At 35.3% G+C, this 26405-nt stretch overlaps 1 protein-coding gene across 1 annotated transcript in view; it reads right to left on the minus strand.

Annotated features, from left to right (window-relative positions):
- The window catches only part of LOC101891098 (uncharacterized), a 185693-nt gene that overhangs the window by 142821 nt on the left and 16467 nt on the right, over window positions 1–26405 (minus strand). The window contains exons 3-6 of the mRNA XM_020039913.2: window positions 24188–24301; window positions 4517–4713; window positions 4210–4345; window positions 3989–4126 (exon numbers count right to left, since the gene is read on the minus strand). Of these exons, the coding sequence (XP_019895472.1) occupies window positions 3989–4126; window positions 4210–4345; window positions 4517–4713; window positions 24188–24301 (585 nt within the window). The remainder of the gene's footprint in view (window positions 1–3988; window positions 4127–4209; window positions 4346–4516; window positions 4714–24187; window positions 24302–26405) is intronic.

The raw sequence follows: 26405 nt of genomic DNA on the forward strand, positions 1-26405 counted from the left end.
ATTAATTTGTTTCAAATGATTCTCGTTTTTTGTTCGTTGAATACTTTTTGCGTATTTCCTTTTAAATTAAGAAAAATAATATTTGCGTAAAAAGAATGAATGGAAAAGGAGAATGAAACGAAAACGAACAGCACAGAGCATGTATTATTTTCTTAATTAAAACATTATATTTGCATCCTTGAGAGAGAGCAATATCTTCCAGCATATAAATATCCTTGTCGTTCACTTTCAACTGTTGGATGTTGCTGCCAGTCACCCACCCACCCACACGCACACACAAGGAAGTATTTGGGTGTGTATGGACTATGCGGACCATAAAATTCAAGATAAAGTACACATGACAGTCATAAGATTTACGTTAAATTTGTCATTTATTTTTCTAGCTAGATGTTTTCTTTCTTCTTTGTTTTCATTATATCCTGTGGTAATAGAGATAGTATTCCATTTCTACATGAAATTAATTTTCTTCTATTTAAATTGGACTTGATTTACGTTAGTACTTATTAATGTCTAATTGTTTGAGAATAAATGTTAAAGCTTTACGTAAATTATTGCACTTAATCTTGAAGATGCTAGAAATACAAGAACAACTCAAAAAGAAAGTGATTTTAGAAAATAATATAATTTTAGAGCTAGAAAATTATTACTAGCCCACCCATAGCAAGTTCTAGAAAATGATAATATAAAAATATTTTTTTTTCATCCAAATGTTTCAGAGGGAACTAATATATGGGAGGCATGTCTAATTCGGGATCGACGTTCACTGTATTTGACGGAGGCATTTTAATCTTTTATACCAACTAACATTGCTATAGAGTGCATGATGTTACTTCGCGAAGAATTAGGTTAAAAAATTTTATATCGGAGCCGAGTTCCACAAAATGGAAAAGTACGTCCCGAAAGCACTCTATTTGAGCTGATATTAGCCACTATTTGGATTAAGAATATATGGGAGCTATATCAAAATCTTAGCCGTTCTCGATAAAATTTGGCAAAGGTATTTCCGTATTCTATGAGATATCTGGTACCAAATATCATTGTTGTCGAATGAATATTACGCATGTGAGGGACTTAAGCACCAAATCGGGCGAAATATATATATGTAAGCTATAGCTATATCTGAACCGATTTTCTCCAAATTCGATGTACTTCCTTCTAGGCTGAATTCGGTTGGAAGTGACAACATTCCATTTGTCCATTTGTTTGTTCTAGGCTGAATTTGGTCGGTCATTTGATGCTCAATTAACCCGAAATCGGCCGAGGATATATATGGGAGCTATATCCAAATCTGAACCGATTTCGATAAATCTTAAAACAGATATTTATGGGCTGTTTTTGATATCTGGTGCCAAATACACGGTTGTGGTGTGTATATTGAGAATATGAGGGATTTTACACCAAATCGGGCGAAACATATATATGGGAGCTACAGCTATATCTGAACCGATTTTCTCCAAATTCGATGTACATTCTTCTAGTCTGAATTCAATTAACCCGAAATCGGTCGAGGATATATATGGGTGCCATAACCAAATCTGCACGGATTTCGATAAAATTCGAAACTGCTATTTCTCGACTGCATCTGATATCTGGTGAAAAATATCAAAGTAGTGGGATGCATATAAGGAATGTGAGGGACTTAAAATCAAAAATCGAGAGAAAAGTACACATGGTGAGATGAAAAAACTGCAACCAACTTCAGGCTGCTGTCATTCATAAACCACTCGTCCGACAGCTATTAAAAATGTTCCAGTGACAGCTCATTATATTGTTTAAAAACGTACAAAAGCATTTTAGTGAGAATTTTCCAGAAAAAAAGTTATTCGTGATGGAATTCAAGCGTGATAGTGTGATTTTTTTATATTTGGCTGGAAAACCACAAGTGCCTAATGTTAGAACATTTCAGCATTTAAATGTGAAGAAATCTTTTGTGTCTCGTGCTATCGCCCGTTACCGTGATACTGGTAGCGTAGCTTGACGTCAAGGAAGTGGACGGAAGAAAATAGCTACATCAGCAGAAATGGTTCGAAAAGCAAAGAAACGACTTGATCGAAACCCGCGTCGCAGTGGCTGAAAAATGGCTCGTGAGCAATATTCCATTTGGCAAATATTGAAAAATGGGCTCGAGGTAAAGCCATTGAAATTCTAAAAAGTACAAGAACTTACACCGCAACAGAAAGAAAATAGACTCAAAATAGCTAAAGAGTTTCTTCGTTTGGCCGAAGTTGTTGAACTGTGGAATTTGGTTTTCTCCGACGAGAAAACATTCGTTGTCCAGCAGTTTGTAAACAAACAAAATGATCGTGTTTACTTGCCAAAGAGGTCAGCTGAAAATGTGCACCTCCGGTTAGCCATCAGAACTCAAGCCCGACAGCTGCCAATGGTCGCCCTCCGCTCGTATTAATCATCCGTGGCATCAAAATAAATGTCGAATATTATCGCGTAAATATTGTGGAGGGTGTATTAAAGCCTTCGGCATGCAAACATTTTGGCCGCAGACCTTGAACATTCCAACGGGACTCTACACCATCGTACTTAGCATGCGCCAATTGCGCTTCATTTCCAGCGCACAATGGCAATCAAAATCTCCGGATACCAATCCCTTGGACCATTGTGTCTGGAGTATTTTGAAAAGCAAGGTTGGCACTAAAAAATACCAAAATATTGATCACCTCAAGCAAGCGCAGAGCAACATTCGGGCGGCGTGTGACGGTGTCATTGGCCGTTTGAAGGACACAATTCGTGCCAGAATTGACCAATTCGAACAAATCCGACATTTTTTGCTTTCATTCGATAAAATTAAAAAAAAATGTAAAAATTATGGCGTTTGACTTTGTTGCAGTTTTTCTTATCTCACCCTGTATATGGGATCTATAGCTATCTATACCGATTTTCTTAGGTTGAATTCAGTCGGAATTCCAAAGATTCAGTTCATTTGGGTTGATATTAGACATTTTGTGCACAATAAACCTGATATCGGATAAATATATATCCGAAATCTGAACTGATCTTGACAAAATTTAAAATACTTATCTCTGTGCTGTATCTGATATCTGGTACGAAAGATTATTGTCTTGGATTATAGGTATGTTTGAATCGATTTTCTCCAAATTTGATGTACTTGCTATTGGGCTGTACCAAAATTCAGTTGGAGCTATATTTAAATTTCAAGCGATTCCCACCAATTTCAATGGTGTTCGTTCTTGGGCCAAACAAATATTGTTTGGAAAATTTCATCTTAATCGGATAATAAATGCGACCTGCATTTTGTTCACAAGAATACATAGATGGACGGAATTACATGCATAAATTGACTAAGAAAGTGAATGAAGATCCTCAAAAGTAACTCGCTTCCTTCTCCATGTTACAAACAAATGCACAAAGACATAAAAGCCTTACCACTATGTGGTGTAGGGTATAATGAAAAAAATTAGGGGATCTATCCCCAACAGATCCAATACTGCATTCTTAAAAACTCGTTTATTAAGAATCTTAAAAACAGTGTCTCTCAAAATTTAAAAATGGGGAAGTAGCATTATTGTTACGAACTTCCATAGAAAGGATCCGTCTAAAATAGTCAAAATATTGAAAATAGATAGGTACCGTTATTTGGAGAATATATGAAAACGTGGATATAAATGGACAACTTTTTGTAAGAAATAGTGGCAACTATTGTGAGCATCGACAATTCCATTGAGAAATGTGGCTAGTTAGTTTTGTGGTTAAACACCGAATATTTTGGAGGGTACATGAGGTTATGCAGAAGTGGGGACCTATCTAATCAATTTAGAGTTACAAACTACATACCGTTTGATACCGTTACATGAGGGTAATATAAAAATATTTGTGTCAGGGGAAATTATACTACGTTACAATTTTACATATTTTCTATCAGTTCCAACCATTTCGAGACATGACTTTTTGGTGTATAATTGTTGTATTCACTTAAAAATTATTAAAATGCTAAGAAACCAAAAACAACACCAACCTGTTTATCCAACAGAACATTACTGCTGCATTGCACAAACTCTTCGGGTCCAATATGTTTGGCTAGCTTCTTTTCAATGCGGCACAAAATCTGGGCATATTGGGTAGAAGTGGGACAGCTAAATAGATTCGAATCAGACTGAAATGGTAGCAAGCAAAACATATAAATATCTCAGTTTGAATCATTTTTAAAGTGTTGATTAATGTTTCGCCCGTACTCACCTTATCGGCAGCTGTGCTGGTATTAGTTGTTTGGCATGCTCTCAATTCTTCTTCATGGTTTTCCAAATCAGTCAAACGTTTTAACAAGGCACTCAATATTTCCGAAACAATGGCTTCTAAACGTGTATTGGAACATCTTTAAGTGATAGAGAGATGGATTGGCGAGCGTTTGGGGGCATCAATAAATTAGATGAGAAGAAAACACACAAACACACACACACAATTAAGCTCCATTTCGGTTAATGGATGATACTGCAGGCAAACAAAAGGAAATCCACAGCCGATTTCGATGTTAACAAACACTTACCTGGCAACGATATGTTTAACATGACTCATCATGCGCTCATCTCGATAATCGTAGGGAAACTTATTTGTCCATTCAGCTAATAATGCTACCAACGATTCTAATGATTCACTATCAGGTACTGAGGATAGAAGTTTGCCCAGCAGTTCGTGGGGACGTAAATATAGGCGTGACGATAGTAAAAATGAAAATATAAATTCCTGCAAAAGATGAAAGAATTGTTAAATCAATATATAATTGCATATATCTGAATTTTATTATTTGCCGCATTTACATGAAAATTTTGAGGATACCAATATCCTCAGATATTTGGACGTAAAACAAATTGTTGAGATAAATTGTGCTGAAAATAGCTTCTGTTCTTGAATTATTTAAACTTTAATGTTTGATAACTTTGAAGGAATGTATGATTACGAGAAAATTTTTAAATATTTGACAATTTATTTTCAATGCTATATTTTTAATTTCATTAATATTTTGTTCAGTATTGGGTAGCAAAGTTGTCTACTTTAATTATACCCTCAGCCATGTGGCTACAGAAGAAAGATTTTAGACCCAAGGTCTCTTTGGTCCAAATCCGTCAAGTCACTGGGAGTCGATCTAATGGTGTCCGTCTGTCTGTTCATCTGTCTGGTGCGCACGATATCTCTGGAAGGTAGTATCCGATTTGGTCCAAGCTTGGTACATTGTCATATTATAGCAAGTTCGGAGATGGGTATGGTATCTCCACCGTAAAAGGTCGACATTTAAAAAAAAAAAAAACAAGTTAAAAATAATCAATCGCTTTTGCAGACAAACGCCCTCAGTCAATGTTTGATTATTTAAATATATTTTGACTTCTGAAGGAATGGGCCAATATTGTCAACATCGTATCGGACCTAAATAAATATTATATAAATGCTGCGACATGCCAGGTTTGGACTATATTGGATACTTCCTTCACTTTATTTGAAATATGTGATAATTTTTAATAAATGTTAAAATGTGCGTGAGATATCAGATATGGTAGACCGAAGTATTTCATTGTCTTACATCACTGAGTACAGATCAAAATATTGGTATAGGCAAAATTTCAAGAAAATCGAACATTCATACCCAATTTTATACGAAAATCAAAGTCTTGCACACTATGTGGGAGAGGTAGTAGAAGAAATGATCCGACCTCTACCATCTCTATCACAGATCTTGTGTTGATGGAAGTATTGAGAATAGGATGTTAATTTCGCGTTTTATGAGCTTCATTGGTATTTAAAATGTTGAACCATTGGGGGGAGGTACCTGAAGAAATGGACCGATATAAACCATCTTCACAGGAGATCTTGTGTTAGTATACATATTGAGATGTGTGAAATTTGAAGAGAATCAGGTGCTCATTTCGCGTTTTACGAGCTTCATAGCTATTCCAAATTCTGACCCTTTGTGGGGGAGGTACCAGAAGAAGTGGACCGACTGTGGATTAATAAAAATATTGTGATGTGTGTAATTTGACGACAATCGGACTGCTACATCAAAGTTTATTAGAGTTATAATTATTCAAAATGTTGACCCTTTGTGGGGGACACCACCTAACATTGACGCACATATTGAGATTTGCAAAGCTTGAGCAAAATCGGATGATCCTTTCTCTTTCTATGCAGAAAAATATATCTATTCTCTCAGCCTCAGCAACGAGTAAAATTTTTAAATAATTATATCTCTCATAAAATACGAAATAATCATCGGATTCATTCTGAACTTCTCACAGTCTAATATTTATACTAACACAAGAGTTGATGTGAAGATGATAGATATCGGCTCACTCCTTCTGGTACCATCCCGGACTACTCTTTCTAGTACCTCCCCCACAAAGGGTCAATATTAAGGCTACTTATAACCTTTATAACTTACGAAATAAGTCGGCGATTCTGTTTCATCTAAGTATAACTCAATATTTGGCCGAACTCAAGAACTTATGTAAATATGGAGTGTTTCGACTACGTGGGGAAGGTCAAATTTTTAAATAAGTCAAATATTATAAAACTAAAAATACTCATTCGATGTTTCTTCTAACTTCGCACAATATGAAACTAATCTACCCATTCATTCGGGTACCTCCCCAACAAAGGGAAAAATAATAATATTTCTTTAAGCAATTGATGAAATGTAAATATGGCATATGCCGGGGATCTTCATGGAATCCCTCTCTGAGTCGATTTATGGATGTCAGTCTGTCCGCCTTTCCATGAATTTTTGTGAAGAAACTGCAGGTCGCACTTATTATCCGATTGACAATCCGATTGACAACAATATTTGTTTGGCCCAAGTACAAACCATATTGAAATTGGTGAGAATTGGTTCAAATTTAGATATAGCTCGAATTAGATTTGGATATAGCTGCGATATATACCTTTATCTGATTTCAGATAATTTATGCACCAAATGGCTAATATTAGTCCAAATGGGCTGAATTTTGGCAATTCCGACAAAATTCATCCTAGAAAGAAGTATTTCAAATTTTCTGAAAATCTGTTCAGATATAGCTATAGCTCCCATGTATATGTTTTATAAGATTTGATGTTAAAGTCCACAACGCAATATGCACTCCACAACAATAATCTTTGGTATCAGATATCAGACATAGCTCAGAAATATGTTTTTAAAATTTGGTCAAGATCCTTTCAGATTTGGATATAGGTCCCATATATATCTTCCTCCGATTTCGGGTTAATTGTGCACCAAATAGCCAATATAAATCAAGTTGGCCTGTATTTTAGCGCATCCGACCGAATTCAGTGTAGAAGCAAATATATAAAATTTGGGGAAAATCGGTTCAGATATAGGTATTTTATATTCAACGGCTGAGATTTGCATATATATCTCAGGCTCATTGTGCAAATGATGTCTAATATCAGCCCAAATTGAATGACGTTCGGGACGTCAGTTTCCATTTTGTGCAACTCCGCTCCGATATATATATTTGATATAATCCTTATCACTCTATAGCAATTTTATTTTGTGTAAAAGAATAAAATATCTCCGTCAAATTTAGTGAAAAACGATTTAGAATTGGACATGCCTCCCATGTATTAGTTCCCTTTGAAACGAAACTATAACTGCTCTAAAGCCAAATGTTGATAGATGGTATGGCCTACTTAAAATATTTTTTTTTTGTTATGGGTGCTCTACTAATGTGCCTAGTAGTGTAGGGTATCATTTTGACGGCCTCCCGACTTTTGACCTTTCTTTACCTGTTTTTAACTTGTTATACCCTCAGCCATATGGCTACAGAGGGTATATATCATTTGATACGGCCAATACGTGCCTAGTCGAAACAACGGTTTTAGACCCTAGGTCTCTTTGGACCAAATCTGTTTCAGGACAATTGGGGACAATGTCCGTCCGCCCGTCCGTCTGTCTGTCTGGCTGGCTGGTGCGCACGATAACTCTCGAAGGGAGTATCCGATTTGAATCAAACTTCGTACATCGTAATATTTTTGTCAAACTTAGATCGAGTTCGGAGATGGGCATTATCGGTCCACTCCTTCTGGTACCCCCCACCCCCCACAAAAGGTCGATATTTTCAAAAAATATAATCCTATTTTGCTCCAACTTTTCAAATCCTAATATTTGAGTCAGTGATAGATCTGGTGCAGAAATGGACAATATCGGTCCATTTCTTCTTGTACCACCCCCACAAGGGGTCAACATTTTGAATAATTATAAGTCTTATAAAATGTGATGTAAGAATAGGATTCTGGTACCTCCCCACAAAAGGTCGAAATTTTGAATGTCCAATAAGCTCACAAAACGCGAAATTAACATCGAATTCCATTTAGACTTTTCACATGTAAATATTTCTATCAACACGGGATCTGTCAAAAAACGGACCATTCCTTCTGCTACTTTCCCCTCAAAGGGTCAAAGTTTTGAATAACCAAAACGTTTATAAAATCCGAAATAAGCATCAGGTTCTCTTTATATTTCACAAATCCCATTATTTCCACTAACAATAGATCCGTTGTGAAGATGGGATATATCGGTCCACTCCTTCTGGTAACTCCCCCACAAAGGCTCAAAATTTTGAATACCCTTGAAGCTCATAAAAAGCGAAATTGACATCCGATTCTATTTAAGACTTGGTACATCCCAAAATTTCCATTAACACAACACAGTCCAAACCTAGCACGTCGCAATATTTATATCATATTTATTTAGGTCCGATACGAAATGGCCAATATTGGCCAATTCCTTCGGAACCAACTGCATAAAAATTTGAATAATCATAACAGAAGCCAGAATATTTTTAATTAATCGAACATTGGCTGAGGGTATACATCTGTCGGCAAAACCGACCGATACTTATTTACTTGCTTTTTATTTTAATATAGAAAATATTGTCTTAGGCTGATGTAGCATTGTGAGCTGATTGAAGTGTGACTAAAAATAGAGTCGAAGTCTGGGGGTGACAATTTTTTTATTTTTTATTTTATTTTATTTTTTTTTTTTTTTTGGAACAGAAAAGACTTGGCTAGTATGATAAGGATCTTGAGATCGCTTTATTTATCTGTTGAATAAAGCGAAGTTTATATTCCATTTAAAGTCATTTTTTAAGAAACCCATTTTAAGAAACGCATTGAAACCATACCAATGGGCTTCCTAAAAAATGACTTGAAATGGAGTATGAAGTTCATTCTCTTATTGCAATTTTCCCAGTTCAAGAAAAGAAGAACAACAGGACTAAAGGTACGGTCACACTGGGCAAATATTTGATCGAAATTTTTTTTCCCATATTTGACTGAACAAATGTGAAATTCATACAGAGTTGATTCGATGTTCACATTACAGTCAAATATTTGACAGATTTTGTTTGTTCAAACAGTCACCAAACAGCGTCAAACAGTGCTATGGGAAACATGATTGACACATGTTCACATTCGTAAAATATATTTTCCCATTAAATTGTTTGATCAAACTGTGAGGAAACATAAGTTTATTTGGCCGAGAGAAATAGACAGAGAGAGTGAAAGAGAGACATAAAGAAAATGTAGTTTCGGGTATAATTTATTTGGAGAAGGGAAGCAAAAGAACAGCTGTTGTGGAATAGATTCCTTGTCAGAACAATTTTTTTTTGCATTTTTGTTTGTATCATGGTAGAAGATTACAGGTAGTCACATCGACATAGCTGCTGGGACAATGAACTGTTAAAACAATTTTGGAATTGAAAATAATGAATGAAATATTATTGAAATTTGTAAAAACTGTTGAAAAATATATATCATTGCAAACTCCGATTTTTCGTTGTATAGGACAACATAAAAATCTACTTATTTTTGTCAAAACATTTCAAAATTTTTGACATATCATTGTTTCAAGCGTTGATGCATCTACCCATATCCTGTTCCAGAACCTGCAAGAATCTACTAGTTTCGCAATTTTCTTCGATATAATAAAGGGAAAATCTGTTATCGTATTAATCTCTCGCAGTTCTGGAACAGACCAAATATAAACATTTTTTACTAAACATTCAAATTCAGTTAATTCAAAAATATCAAATAAACAAAACCAGTTATTGCATTCGTTTGTTTTTCTATTCATTAAAAATCATGCTACAAATGCTCCTGTTCTTAAAGCAAAATGCTGCCCAATGTTTTAAACTGATATTTTTCCTTGTTTGACCTTACAAAACATTTGCAACGTCAAATAAATGTTTGACAAAAAATGAGGAAAATAATTGATCATATGTGTTCACATTATGGACACACTGGTCAAATTTTTGTTTCCTGGCCAATTATTTTGTTTTCCCAAAATCAGCTGTTTTTGTATTTGCCGTCAAATAATATTTGTTGGTCAGATTGTGACAAAGAAATATTTGACACTTTTCGTCAAATATTTGCCCAATGTGACCTTACCTTAAGAAATAATCGAGTTATGCCAAAAAATATCTGATCGATTTGAACAGATAAATAAAGCGATCTCCTTGTCATACTCGCCAAGGCCTTTCTTCTCCAAAAGAAATTTGTCACCCCCAGACTTCGACCCTATTTTTAGTCACACTTCAATCAGCTCACAATGTTTACAATACTTTTTTGGATTTGTCGATTCTACCGAAAAACGGTTTGGATTTACCGAAAAACGGTTTAGATTTCTTTCTCAATTGTAAGTAAAATAAGCTAATCGATTGACTAAGAAAAACAGGCCACAGTGATTCTAATGAATAAATTATGTTTGGTCGGCACGGAACATTTAGTCTCTCCATCAGGTAATAAATAGACATTTATACCCTTTATGAAATACCACAAATCGTAAGGAGTTGTTTATTGAGATTTTTTTCCAAGAGTGATTAGCCTTAATACACGAAATAGCAAAATAGTAATATTTTCTTTAGAAAATCTCTGATTAATTAATGCTGACAGTAACATTTTATGTCACCAGGCTTTTGAAATTAAGAGGAGAATAAAAGTAAATAAAATTCAGCCACCTTCTTTTTGTATCGTCTCAAATGAAGTGTGAACTATTGAGGTGTCATCATTAAATGTTATTATAATCAATCTGAATAATAGTTAACATAAATTTAATATTCTATGCGATTACCATTAAAAGGTTTTGAGTTCATATGTACATTTTGGTTGAAACCGTATTGCCAATGTTGTTCCATCAACATCATAATATTTTTGTCTGTGACTGTAACTTATGATATAATATATCCCACATGTATGATATAAGTTCGCACATGTAAAATATTGATGCGATTAAAATTAATTTCCCTCCCAAAATTCCTCACGATTAGCTTCGTTTACACATTTCGATAGGAAAACTATGCCAAGAGTAAACATTATATTCATGGCATGTAATTCACAGCAACATGGAGAGCTTCCCATAGTTAAGACAAACCATGCTCATTTTGCCTAAACCTTAAGCTTGTTTATTAACATAATACAGCAAATTAATTATTAACACTATATGAACTGTGTTCTTATTAGGCTATTGTCTTTATGCCATGCACCACCGCTTGTGTGGCCATTAAGGCTTAAATGAAGGTCATTTGGTCAACGAGGAAATTAGCCCGGCACATTAGTGTTTGGGCACGACGACGTTTACACTACCATCATTGCAGTTACTTAGCAAGGGTCACATACATACATATACATACACATAACAATGGACGAATGGAATGGAGTGAAGGAAAAGGGCGTTCTAGGTTGGCATTACATCAATGGGGCGTTTTTGTGGTAATTACTGGCAACACTTGCTTGCTTGCCTTCGTTTACTTTATTTGTGGTCGTTCCTTCATATCCACCCAAAAATTGGCAACAACTTTGAGTTCCTTTGCAAAGAGTTTCTCTCTTTGCCTTTGGCACTCACAAGGGAATATAGCACAAATACCAAAAGGAAATTCGTTCATAATAAACTGGACATTTGGCACTAAGTTGTGTACCAACAAAAAAAAGGTCCTTCGAATTCAAGTAGCAGTTCGTATTTCATCATTTCATCTTTTTTTCTTGGCAAAAATTCTATGCGAAAGGAAAAAAAGAAAAGCTACTAATGTGCGACTAATTAATTTTTCCTTTTCTTTATTTGAACTCCGCGTTCGATGGCTAAGTGTGTGAAAGTGTCTGTGTATGCCGTGCTCAACCACAGGCATTCTAATAATTTATCTCCGGTTTTTACACAATTACCCAGATAGATATTTTCTTCTTAGTTTTCGCTTTACATATTTTATGGTTTGATCTCATTCTCTTGCATGGAATATTGGTTGAAAATTCATTTATTATTTAGTTATTATTTTAAAGGGTATTTTTTAAGAAGAAAATAATTAATGTGTGTAGAGTAAGATAAATGTTTTTTCATTCCATCTATGAGTCCATTACCGTATACAAGAGCATAGGCTTGTTCTTTGCAACTAATAAGACTGTGCAACTAGAGAGGTAAGTTCACCCGTCTACCACACTTTTGAACATTTTCGGATTAAGATTCTCCGAAATTCGTGCAATTTAGGTACAAACTTTCCTCAGCAATTTTTTGGAAATAAGACTAGTAAAGAAAGTCTTAAAGTCGAGCGGGGCCGACTTTATGACACCCTACACCACTTTGCTAATCTAGTAGAGCTCGGCATAACAATTAAAAGATTTTTATGGGAGAATTCAATTATGCACGCTATTATTATAATTATAAAGTTCAAAGGACTAATTTTTTTGTATATTTTAAAATCGGACTTGTATTGTCCATTTGGTGCACAATTAATTTGAAATCGGATAAAGATATATATGGGAGCTATATCCAAATAGGAACAAATTTCGATAAAATTTGGCAAAGGTATTTCTGAGCTGTATTTGATATATTTCCCTGAATATCGTTGTTACGGAGTGCATATTACGGCTGTGGGTAACAAATATAACAAATCGGATGAACAGTACATATGAGAGCTATAGCTATATCTGATCCGATCGTCACCAAATTTGACATACTAGCTTTCAGACTAAATTCGGTCGTAAGTGTCCAATTCCATCCCATTTGGACAAATATTAGAAGTTTGGCGCACAATAAAAGGTAAATCGGACGAAGTTATATATGGGATGCTATATCCAAATCTGAACCGATCTCTATAAAATTTAGCAAATGTATTTCTGAGCTGTATTTGATATATTTCCCCAAATATTGTTGTTACAGAGTGCATATTACGGCTGCGGAGGACAAAACTAACGACTCGGATGAACCATATATATGGGAGCTACAGCTATATCTGAAACGATTTCGATGAAATTTGGCATACTTATTTTCAGGCCTAATTTGGTTGTATGTGCAAAACTCCATATTATTCGGGCTGATATTATACGTTTGGTGCACAATAAAAGGCAAATCGGACGAAGATATATATGGGAGCTATATCTAAATTTTTGCCGACTATCTCCAATTTCAATAGGGTTCGTCCTTGGGCCAAACAAATGATTTGTGCAAAATTTCATCTGGATAGGGCAATAAATGCGAATTGTACTTTGTTTATAAAAATACATGGACCGACGAACGGACAGACAGACAGACAGACTTACGGACAGACGGACGGACATGCATAAATCGACTCAGAATGTGATTCTATGCAGATCATCAAAAGGAACTATGGGTCTATCTCGTTTCATATAGCCTGTTACAAACAAATGCTCAAAGACATAATACCCTGACCACCTTGTGGTGTAGGATATAAATATGAGGAATGTTTTTGTTGTAATTTTTAACCAACAAGCGAGCCAAAAAATGAGTCTTCTTGGTCCTTAGTATTAAGTATTTGTGCATTGGTTTTTAACATGGAGAAGGAAGCGAAATAGGTCTACAGTTACTTTTGAGGATATTCATAGAATCACTTTCTGAGTCGATTTATGAATGTCAGTCCGTCCGTCCATGTATTCTTGTGAACAAAATGCAGGTCGCATTTATTATCCGATAAAGATGAAAATTTCAAACAATATTTGTTTGGCCCAATAACGAACCCTATTGAAATTGGTGATAGTCGGATAAGATTTAGATATAGCTCCCATATATCTTCTACCGATTTCGGGTTAATTGTGCAGCAAATGTCTAACATAAGTCCAAATGACCTGTACTTTGGTACATTCCACAGATTTCAGTCTAGAAGAAAGTACTTCAAATTTGGGGGAAATCGGTTTAGATATAGCTATAGCTCCCATACATATGTTTCATCCGAGTTGGGGTCTTAAGTCCCTCACATGCTTAATATGCACTCCATAAGAATGTGTATTAGGTACCGGACATCAGATACAGCTCTGAAATAAATGTATCAAATTTTGTCAAGATAGGTTCAGATTTGGATGTAGCTCCCATATATATCCTCAACCGATTTCAGGTTAATTGTGCATTTGAATGTTGGCATATACGACCGAGTTCAGTCTAGAAGAAAGTACATTAAATTTGGTGAAAATCGATTCAGACATAGCTATAGCTTCCATATATATGTTTCATCCGATTTGGTATTTATATCCCTCACATCCGTAATATACATATATATCATTCTCGCAGCTGATCTTGTGACAGCAAAAATATTTGATGTGTGAAACTTTAAGAGGGTCTCGTTTTCTTTGATGAAATGGTCCGATCTCAACCATCTTTATAATAGATCTTGTGTTTATGCAAATATTGATATGTACCAAGTCTGAATGGAATCGAATGTTAATTTTTCGTTTTATGAGCTTCGTGGATATTCAAAATGTTGACCCTTTATGGGAGAGGTACCAGAAGGAGTGAACCAATATTTCCCATCTTCTCAGCAGACATTGGATTGATAAAAATATTGTGATGTGCAAAAATTGAAGACAAAATTTGACCCTTTTGGGGGGACGATCTAATTTTGACAATAATACTACGATGTACTATGTTTAGATCAAATCGGATACTCCCTTCGAGACAGACGGACGAACATCGCCAGATCGACTCCAAATGTCCTAAAACGGATTTGGTCCAAATAGACATAGGATCTAAAAACGTTATTTCGATGAGGAACACTTTGGCCTTATAGAACAAGATAGGATTATCAAAATTTTACAAATTCTAATGTAGTTATTAGTTCTATGTCAGGTTCGAAAATGGGTAATATTGGTCCTCTCCATCAAGTACCTCCCCTACAAAGGGTCAAAACTTTGAATCATTTTAAAAAGTTTCCAACAGAAGATCTGGTAAGAAGATGGAATACATCGGACCACCCCTTCTGGTACCTCCGCCATAACGGTTCAAAATTTAGAATAACCATGAAGCTCAAAAAACGGGGAATGAGCAACCGATTCTTTTCAAATAGGGTAAGTGCGCCTAACTTCGGCATGTCCCAGTAGCCCGCGGTTTTGAAATTTAAACTTAAATAATTAAAAATGGAATTGACCAAAATAATGAAATAATTGCAAAAAACGTCGACAGTGTTCTCTGCTCTCTTTCTGTAAAAAAACAATGACATCCGATCATTTATTACGAGAGAATAGCGGGTTTCGTCAGTGAGTGTCTTCCAACGCGTGCGATAGTGCTTGTTTGTAAAGAAAAAATTATTGGTGGCGTCAACTTAATAATCGATTTAAGTAAATTAAATTTAATACTTTTGGAATCAGAAATATTTTATAATAGTATATAACAGTCTAAAGATCAATTTGTAACTTAAAAAACATACATAATCAAGCATTTTTCTCTTATATTATTTAATGCCGATTAATTAAGTAGGTTTTTTAAATCAGCTATTTGACGTTTTAGATAGCGGAGGCATTTAAAAAAATGTTGGTTATCTAAAGAAAAAAGATCAATTCGCAAATTCCAAATGTAAGAATTGCATATGCCGACTACTGGCAAATGGGCATGCCGAGCATTGGAAAATGGTGCCGACTACTGGCAAAAAACTACTATTTTGTAAAATTGCAAATTTTGCCAATTTAATAGAAACAAGTTCAATTGTTTTTTATTATTTTGAAATCTAAACAAAATATGGAATCTGAACAACTTTATTTTTCTGCAATTGAAAGATTTCAGTCAGAATGTCGAAAAATTGAAATATTGAAAAGCCTAAAAGTGCCGATTACTGATACACTTACCCTATGGTATATCCCAATATTTTTATCAACAGAAGATCTGATATGAAGATAGAATATATCCGACCACCCCTTCTGGTACCTCCCCCAAAAAAGGTCAAAATTTTGAATAACAAAAACGATGATAGAATTTCGAATTGAGAATCCGATTCTTTTCAAATTTCACACATCCCAGTATTCTCTTTATGTACAGAATCTCGTTCCTTATTCAAAATTTCATTGGAATCGGACATGCAAATATGTGAAATCTGTGGAATATATGTATGAGATAATTTGGCAAATTTATTTTTGTGGCAAATTCCGTTACACATTGCATATTTGAAGACTTTATCTATAATCGATCAATAGATATGCATTCAAAATCTAAATTTTTTTTGGGGACCTCCGATTCTGATGCCTTATCTCCAGTTCCAAGTGAAATTTTCAAATTTATAAACTGTTTTGGTCATTACAATAACTTTATTAAATTTGTAATAAAATTAAATAGCTTTTTAAATTCGGCATCATTCTACTGCAAAATCTGTAAACATTTTTACTTATACTCAAAATTTGAAGCAGAATTCTTCCAGGCGAAGTTTCTCGCACTAATAAGTATCAAGAGTTTTTCCATTGCAATGTTGGAAAAAAGTAAACTTTGCAGAACTTCAACATGAGTAGTTGTGTTTTTGATATAATTTAGATATTTTTTTTCGGAAATATGTTTTCTTTTGTTTTCGGGATGTTGTTGTTGTTCGGTTCACTACAACCAAACTGTATAACAATGTGTTGTGCTTCCTTTAATTTACATAAAATTTTAATTAAAAATTGTTGTTACAATCTCGTATTTGCTTGTACCTCCCCTAAGGATATGCATATGCTAGGCCGAGGATAAAGATGACGATGACGACGAAGAGGACTATGATGATGATGATGCAGCTGTTGCTGCTGATGTTGATGACAATGTGCCTTTTTTTCCGTCATGTTCTTATTTCCCTATTGTGTTATGGCCAAAACTTACACACACACACACGGGTGAAAGGAAAAATCTGTTAAAAAACCAGTAAGGAAAGCTCAAAAGTCGGGCGGGGCCGACTATATGATACCCCACACCACATGCATATTTAGTAGAGCTCTCGTAAAAAGGTTTATACAGGGCATTTCAGAGCTCTATGAGATATTTGGTACAAAATCAAAATCTATCTAATTCTATCGTGCATTTTACGAACTATAGCTATCTCTGAACCGGGTTTCTCCAAATTTTACGTATTCTTCTTCTTCTAGACTGGTGATTTGGGCTGATATTGACCATTTTGTGCACATTTAACCCGAAATCGGATGAAGATATATATGAGAACTATATCAAAATCTGAACCGATTTCGATAAAATTTAAAACAGCTATTCCTGTGCTCCATCTAATACCTGGTACCAAATATCACGGTTGTGGAGTGAATATTACGAATGTATGGGACTAAAATTCTAAATCGGATGAAACATATATATGGTTGCTATATTTATATCTGAACCGATTTTCACTAAATTTGATATACTTGCTTCTAGGCTGAATTTGGTCCGATGTACCCTTTCAGTCCATTTGGACTTATATCGGCCATTTGGTGCACAATTAACCCGAAATCGGATGAAGATATATATGGGAGCTATATCCAAATCTGAACCGATTTCGATAAAATTACAAACATCTATTTCTGGGCTGCATCTTATATCTGGTAACAAATATCATTCTTGTGGAGTGCATATTACGAATGTGAGAGGCTTAAACACCAAATCGGATGAAAGATATATATGGGAGCTATAGCTATATCTGAACCGATTTTCTCCAAATTTGATATACTTGCTTCTAGGCCGAACTCGGTTGGGTGTGCCAAAATTCAGGTAATTTGGACTGATAGTGGACATTTGGTGCACATTTAACCCGAAATCGGATGAAGATATATATGGGAGCTATAGCTGTTTCTGAACCGATTTTTTCCAAATTTGTTGTATTTGCTTTAAGGCTAATCTCGGTCACATGTGCCAAAATTCGGGCCATTTGGGCTGATATTGGTCATTTGGTGGTCAATTAACCCGAAATCGGATGAAGATATATATGGGAGCTATATCCAAATCTGAACCGATTTCAATAAAATTTAAAACAGCTATTTCTGTGCTCCATCTAATACCTGGTACCAAATATCACGGTTGTGGAGTGCATAGTAGGAATGTGAGGAACTTAAAGATCAAATCGGATGAAAGATATATATGGGAGCTATAGCTATATCTGAACCAAAATTCAGGTAATTTGGACTGATAGTGGATATTTGGTGCACATTTAACCCGAAATCGGATGAAGATATATATGGGAGCTATATCTAAATTTGATCCGATTCTTACTAATTTCAATAGGGTTCGTCCTTGGGCCAAAAAAATATTGTTTGGAAAATTTCATCTCAATCGGATAATAAATGCGAACTGCATTTTGTTCACAAGAATACATGGACAGACGGACGGACGGACGGACGGACGGACGGACAGACGGACGGACATGCATAAATCGACTCAGAAAGTGATTCTATGAAGGTTCTCAAAAGTAACTATGGGTCTATCTCGTTTCCTTCTCCATGTTACAGACAAATGCACAAAGACATAATACCCTTACCACTATGTGGTGTAGGGTATAATGAGCTGAGTGGAAGAGTAATATTTGTAGAGTTGGGGGCGGGGAGTGCAAGCCATGAAAAGTTTTGTAGTTTAACGTTACAACATCCAAGCGAGCGAGCAATGGCAGCAACGGTAGCACATCAACAACGAAAATCACGCCTGTGGCCAGGATTGAAGGAAGGAATGTGCAATTGTAGTGCAAGTGTTGTGATTGTTGCAGATTGCTGACGGGTGATTGTCGATGTCATTTTCTGCAAAAATGTGTGTTTCTGCGTGTGTATGTGTGCTGTGTAATGAAACATGTTTGCATTTACCTTGAATAATGATTGCACGCATATGCAAAGTGAATTTTTACAATTTTATACACAAAATCATTTTTGTTGTAGTTCTCTTTTTTACTCTCTGACAAGTAGTAATCACTTTATGACAACATTTCCCAAAATGAATTATTTGTTCATTTATATATGGGCAAGTAAGTTTGCGTGTGTGTGTGTATACATTTTTATTTTGTGAGGAAATTCATTGTAATTTCCGAGTGAATTCTGAAAACAATTGCAATTTTGTGGAATATATGGAAGTTAACATTTAATATATTTTAATTGAAATACATACTTGACTTGAATTGTTTATGGAGCAATAATCATTAAATTGTTTGTATTCTTTATTTCATTTAAAGTATAGTAAAGTTTCGGAAGGCACGTAAGAGGTTACAAGCTCAGAGAAGAAGTCCCAAATTGTAGGCTATTTTCGAATAATATTCAGCAATAGAATGAACCATCACTTTTGAGTGAAGCATAGCAAATTTAATATCAACCGTAGACATCTGATGCCAAAAGTCACAGCACCACGAAATTACATGCATGTAACCAGTAAGGAAAAGTTAAAAGTCGTAGAGCTTCCGTAACAAAAGAATTTATTTAAGGTAGATCATACCACCTATCAACATTTGGCTTTAGAGCAGTCAGGGGGAACTAATATATGGTAGGCATATCTAATTCTGAATCGATTTTCACTAAATTCGACGGAGATATTTAAAATAACATTGCTATAGAGTACATGATATCACTTACACCAAAACAAGTAAAAAACAAGTAAAAAAACATTAAGTTCGGCCGGGCCAAACTTTTAATACCCTCCACCTTAGGGTAAAAGAAACATTAGAAGAAATGTGGCAAAAACCATTAAAATTCCGAATATCGGGAGGTACCGTTATATGGGGGCTACACCAAAAGTTGGACCTATAATTACAATGTTTTGCCACACGAACTAGAACCCATTATGACCCACAAATACATATCAGTAAAAAAATGTGGCAAAAACCATCAAAATACCGAATATCGGGAGGTACCGTTATATGGGGGCTATATCAAATCATGGACCCATGCATGCAATGTTTCGCCACCGAAGCTGGAACCCATTATGACCAACAAATACCAATTTTCAGACAAATCCGTGAAAAAATGTGGCAAAAATCATCCAATTACCGAATATCGGGAGGTACCGTTATAAGGGGGCTTTACCAAAACGTGAACCTACACATGCAATGTTTTGCCACACGCTCAGGGACCCATTATGACCCACAAATACCAATTTTTAGACAAATCAGTGAACAAATGTGGCAAAAACCATCAAAATACCGAATATCGGGAGGTACCGTTATATGGGGGCTATACCAAATCATGGGCCCATACATGCAATGTTTCGCCACCGGAGCTGAAAACCGTTATGACCCACATATACCAATTTTTAGACAAATCCGTGAAAAAATGTGGCAAAAAAAACTAAAATACCGAATATCGGGAGGTACCTTTATATGGGGGCTATACCACAACGTGGACCTATACATGCAATGTTTTGCCACACGCTCAGGGACCCGTTATGACCTACAAATACCAATTTTAAGACAAATCCGTGAAAAAAATGTGGCATAAATCATCAAAATACCGAATATCGGAAGGTACCGTTACATGGGGACTATACCAGAACGTGGACCGATATATCTCATTTTCAATACCAACCATCCTAGACACAATGCAAATAGCTTTGCTAAATTTTGGCCCTCTACGTCAAATAATGTGGGCTGTATCGTGATTTCAACAGACAAACAGACAGCCGGACATCGTTAAATCGACTTAGAATTTTATGCTGATTATGAATATATATACTTTATGGGGTCTAAGACGAATATTTAAGGATGTTACAAACGGAATGACAAAGTTAATATACCCTCCTTTCCAAGGTGGAGGGTATAACAAGTAAGCAAAGGCTATAGTCGTGCGGGGCCGACCATGTGATGCACTACAACACTACAATATGTTAGAAGCCCCCTTATGTCCAAATCCATTTTGGAAGATTTCGCTTTTGAAATAATGTGACGGAGCATTGCCCAGATATTACCCTTAGCATTTTGACCAGGGACATTTGCCCAATATTTACGCACTCCGTCGTATTTTGCGATCATCTCCTAAAGCAAGAGGCTCCTCTGTATCTCCAAAATTAGACTCTTCTATATGATCTTCTTGTCTACGATATTTGGCTATATTCGTCAAAGAAATCAGCATAAAAAGGCAGAAGTTCGCATTTTGTGTATTTCGGCTATCGCCTGTAAGTAATTTTGGTATTTTTCAGACAAAAGTAGTGGTCCATTCTACACGCTGTCCTAAACTCTCTTTATGACCTTTATAACGGCTGCAAAATCAGGAACATTTTAGTTGTTGGTCCATTTCAACCCCTAAATATATTGCGGACATCTTTGAAAACAATAGGCCTAGCCCTTCTGAGCCTAACCCTACCCTTTTCATGAGGATCGGACGATAATTGCAATCTGTATATAATATCCCAAACCTGTGTTGTAAGGTGGAAAAATATTACAAAATGTACACCTTAATATTATAAGTCAAATTGAAAAAATTGCATGCGAGATAAAATATGAAAATATAAAAAAATGTCACAAAGTACTACAAAATCTATATTAAGATCATTTTCGACTTATTTTTATGCGATTTTTTGTAGATTTTATATTTTTATGTCAAGAGGGCATTCTGAATTGACAAAATTTGTCAAAATCGGTCCAGCCATTCTTGAGATATAAGCATTCTAGCTAACATCTCTTTCCTTTGTATATACACATTGTATATATTTCGCTATACATATCCGATGTATTTACTATCGGCATCTACGTAACGGTCGGAATTGACCTGTTCGTCTATTTATGATTTCGCCGGGACTAAAAATATTCGCGGTATAATGGAAATTTGACTTTTATTTAACAAAATGTTATAGTCTTTTTCACCCACTAAATATTACACGATGTCCATCAAAATCGGAAGGCTTCTGCCCAGCCCGAAGCTTTAGCCCCATGCTAATTTCCGCGTCGATTGGTCCATAATTGCGACCTGTAGAGCAACTGCAAAATCAAGAAATTTTTCAGTTTTTGGTCCATTTCGACCCCTAAATATTGTGCGATCATCTCCACAAGAAATAGGGTTCTATTCTGACCTTATCACCACCTCCATTGAAAATCGGGCCATAATTGCGACCTGTAGAGTGATTACAAATTAACATGGACAGACGGTCATACGGACGGACATACATAGCTAGATCGACTCAGCTCGGCGAGATAGGAAAATCCATATATACTTTCCTATGTGGGAAATCAATATTTCGAGGTGTTCCATAATTTTTGACCGAATCAAACTTATAATACCCCCAACACAAAATGTTGTAGGGTATAAAAACTTTACATTTCTACCTTAGGGTAATGAAAACTTTAGAACCAATTATGACCCACAAATACCAATTTTTAGAAAATGTGACAAAAATTATCAAAATACAGAATATCAGGAGGTACCGCTCAATGGGGCTATACAAAAACGTGGAGCTATACATACAATGTTTCACCACACGAACTAGGACCCGGACGGGAGGTACCGTTATATGGGGACTATACCAAAACGTAGACTGCTATATCTCATTTTCAATACCAACCATCCTAGACACAATAAAAATTATTCTGCTAAATTTTTACGCTCTACGTCAAATAATGTGGGCTGTATCGTGATTTCAACAGACAGGCAGACAGACGGACCTCGTTAAATCGACTTAGAATTTTATGCTGATTATGAATATACATACATTATGGTCTATGACGAATATTTAGGGTATTAGGGAATATTTAATGATAAAGTCATGGTGGAGGGTATAAAAGTATGTATATATCGGCGCCGAATTTCCCAAATGAAACCGTACGTTCCGAAATTCACTCCATTTCGGCTGCTATAAGCCATTATTTACACAACTAACCCGAAATCGGTTGAAGATATAGCTATATCCAAATCTGAACCGAACTTGATAAAATTTGGCGGATGTATTTCCGACTTCACTAAGATATCTGGTACCAAATATCATTGTTGTCGAATGTATTTTACGAATGACAGTGACTGAAACAACAAATCGGATGAAACTTATAAATAGGAGCTAAAGCTAAATCTGAACCGATTTTCACCAAATTTGATATTCTTGCTTGTAGACCGAATTTTGTCAGGTGTCCCAAAAAACAGGTCATTTGTACGGATATTGGTGCACAATTTTTACATTTTTTTAAATTTCTTTGAATGAAAGCAAAAATGTCGGAAATAGCATAAAATTTTTAAATAAGTTTAGATTTGTTCGAATTGGTCACCTTTGGCACGAATTATGGGCTTCAAACGGCCAATGAAACCATCACACGCTGCCCCAATGTTGCTCTGCGGTATTTTTGGCCAAAACCGGCGAAGCGCTTGCTTGAGGTGATCGACACTTTGACATTTTTTAGTGCCAACCTTGCTTTCCAAAACACTCCAGACACAATAGTCCAACGGATTTGTAACCGGAGATTTTGGTGGTCATTGTGCGCTGGAAATGAAGCGAGGAACCTCATTTTGTAACCATTCTTGGGAGGCGCGTGCTGAGTGCATTCCTGTTGGAGTATTCAAGGTCTACGGGTAAACACGAACTTTTTGTTTGTTTACAAACTGCTGACAACGAAAAAATTCGGCCTTCTCATTGTTGGTGATTTTGTTGACGGATATAGCGAAATATCGGAGACAGATTTGCATGAACTCGTGGTTTTGGTTAAAAGCCAATAAAAAACTTTTGCAGGAATATGTGAGATTATTTCAAAAATTAAATCAAAATAATATATTCAATATGGAAAAACAATTTGCGAAAGGGAGAATTTCATATTTTCGTCAAACGCTGAAGGTTTTTTATAGATTGCATGTTTTGTGGAATATATTGATTCTGGATCCCATCTGCAGAAACTTTACCGCAAATTGTAGTGTTTTAGCCTTTGCTTTCTTGTTTTGTATAGGAAAGTTTGTGTACTATTTTTTTCGCAAGCGCAAAACCTGAATTTATTTGCAATATTTTTTTCAATTTTCTATGGTAATAAATAAAAAATTCATTCGATTGAACTAATAAAGTTTAAACAATTTTTATTCTACTTACCTTATCTAAATCATTAATATTTTTGGGTACTAATACATCTATCAGTGATTCCAATGGACCAGAAACTATTCTACCGTTTATATACATTATACCACCGGAACCAAGAACAGAGCTCTGTAAAGAGATGGAGAAAGGATAAAATAATTAGTACATTTTAGAAAGTGATCAACATTAAATATTCAGTACCCAAGAATAACTTAAAAAGCAGTAAGTTCGGCCGGGTCGAACTTAGTATAACCTCCACCATTTGAAATGAATTTGGAAATTTTCAAAAAAAAAAAAAAACTTAAAAGTTCTGTTAAAATTTTAAAAATACCAAATATAGCCGTTATATTGCGGTCAATACGACGTGGACCTACATAAGCATTGTTTGTCATAAGCCATTACCATATTCAAATTCAAAACATACTGCGAACTTTGAAAACAATTATGGAAAACATTTTTGTTGAAACTTTTGGTATAGAAAAACCTCTTCTCTTTGTTCTGATCTTCCGATTCAAAATTGTTTTACCAAAAAATTATCAGCTATCAATGAAGGAAGGAAGTCTTATTTTGGTATTTAAAGAAAAAAAATATGGGTGTACAAAATACTGTTAAACGAAGTAGTGATGTATAGGAAATACGTACTATGGTGGTACGATATTCTATTTTTGAGGTATTGAATTGACACTGGGCTGTTGTCATAGTCACTATCTTTCACGTGGCCCTAAAGGAAGAAGTCGTAAGGTGATAAATCACATGATTTCGGTGAATAATTGTCTTTAACTCATTGAAAGATAACATGGATCGGAAACTTTCTGCGTAAAAAGGCTAAGGCCATTTGCTTCTCTTAAAATTATATTCCATCAATGGACTCGATATTAAATTTCAAAATTCCAGTTCTATCTTAAGACCCAATGGCAATTTGTTTACAATATTTTTCATTCAGTTATATTACCCATATCCCAAAAACATCTCCATTTTGGACATGTGTACTTTTCGTACAATTATAGTACACATTTCCAAAACCACCTCTATATCTCAATTCTATATATCAACAGAGAGATCAATATCGAATCTGAGGATTCCAGCCCAATCCCTTTACCCTACACCAAATTTAGAACAATTTAGTACTTTTCGTACAAATATAGGATGCATTTCCAAACCATTGCGAAATCTCAAAAACGGTTATCATCAATAATCTAAATATCAAATTTCAGAATTTTATCTTTATACCTTCACGCAATACCAAGTATAGTTCTATTCAGTGCTTCAGTACACATTTCCGAAATCACCTCCATATCCAGACTACACATGGACAACGACCCTAACACCAATTCACGAGCTATCTCTTCACACAATATCAAATTGTACCAAACATACTCCTGTTTAGTACTTTTAGCGCACTTGTAGTAACTATTTCCAAAACCACGTCTTTATAATAAAGCAACCACCAGCAGGGATTCCAATACAAAATTTCGAAATTCCAAAATCATCCGTTCATCCGAAACCTAACTGTTTCAAAACAAGTAGCAAAGGCTATAGCCGTGCGGGCCGACCACATACCCATACCATACCCTCTAAACTACTATATAAAGTTATCTTATGTCCAAATCTATTTTGGACGATTTCGCTTTTGAAGTTATTTCATAGAGCACTGCCCAGATATTACCATTCGTTTTTTTACCAGGGACATTTGTGGTCCATTTTGCAGCTAAATATTATCCAATGGTCATCCAAAATGCTAGACTTCTTCAATGTCCATAACTCTCTTCTCAGGCGTGTCTTCTCAAAATACTACAAATTCTTTATTAACTTCATTATTAGGATCTTTCTATGCGATTTTTTAGATTTTGTACTATTATACCATGAGGGCATTCAGAATTGACAAAATTTATCAAAATCGGTTCAACCATTATTGAGATATAAGCATTCTAGCTAACATCCCCTTCCATTGTATATACACATTGTATATATTCCGCTATATATATCCAATATTTTTACTATCGGCATCTACGTAACGGTCAGAATTGACCTGTTCGTCTATTTGTGATTTCGCTGGGATTAAAAATATTCGCGGTTTAATGGAAAATTTTACTTTTATTTAACAAGAATGTTATTGTCTATTTCACCTACTAAATATGACCCGATGACCATCAAAATAGGAAGGCTTCTGCCCAGCCCTAAGCTCTAGTCCCTTACTAATTTCCGTAGTACCAATTGTCAACACCATATTATA

Source organism: Musca domestica, unplaced genomic scaffold (assembly GCF_030504385.1).
Source record: "Musca domestica strain aabys unplaced genomic scaffold, Musca_domestica.polishedcontigs.V.1.1 11, whole genome shotgun sequence".
Classification (NCBI taxonomy): Eukaryota; Metazoa; Arthropoda; class Insecta; order Diptera; family Muscidae; genus Musca; species Musca domestica.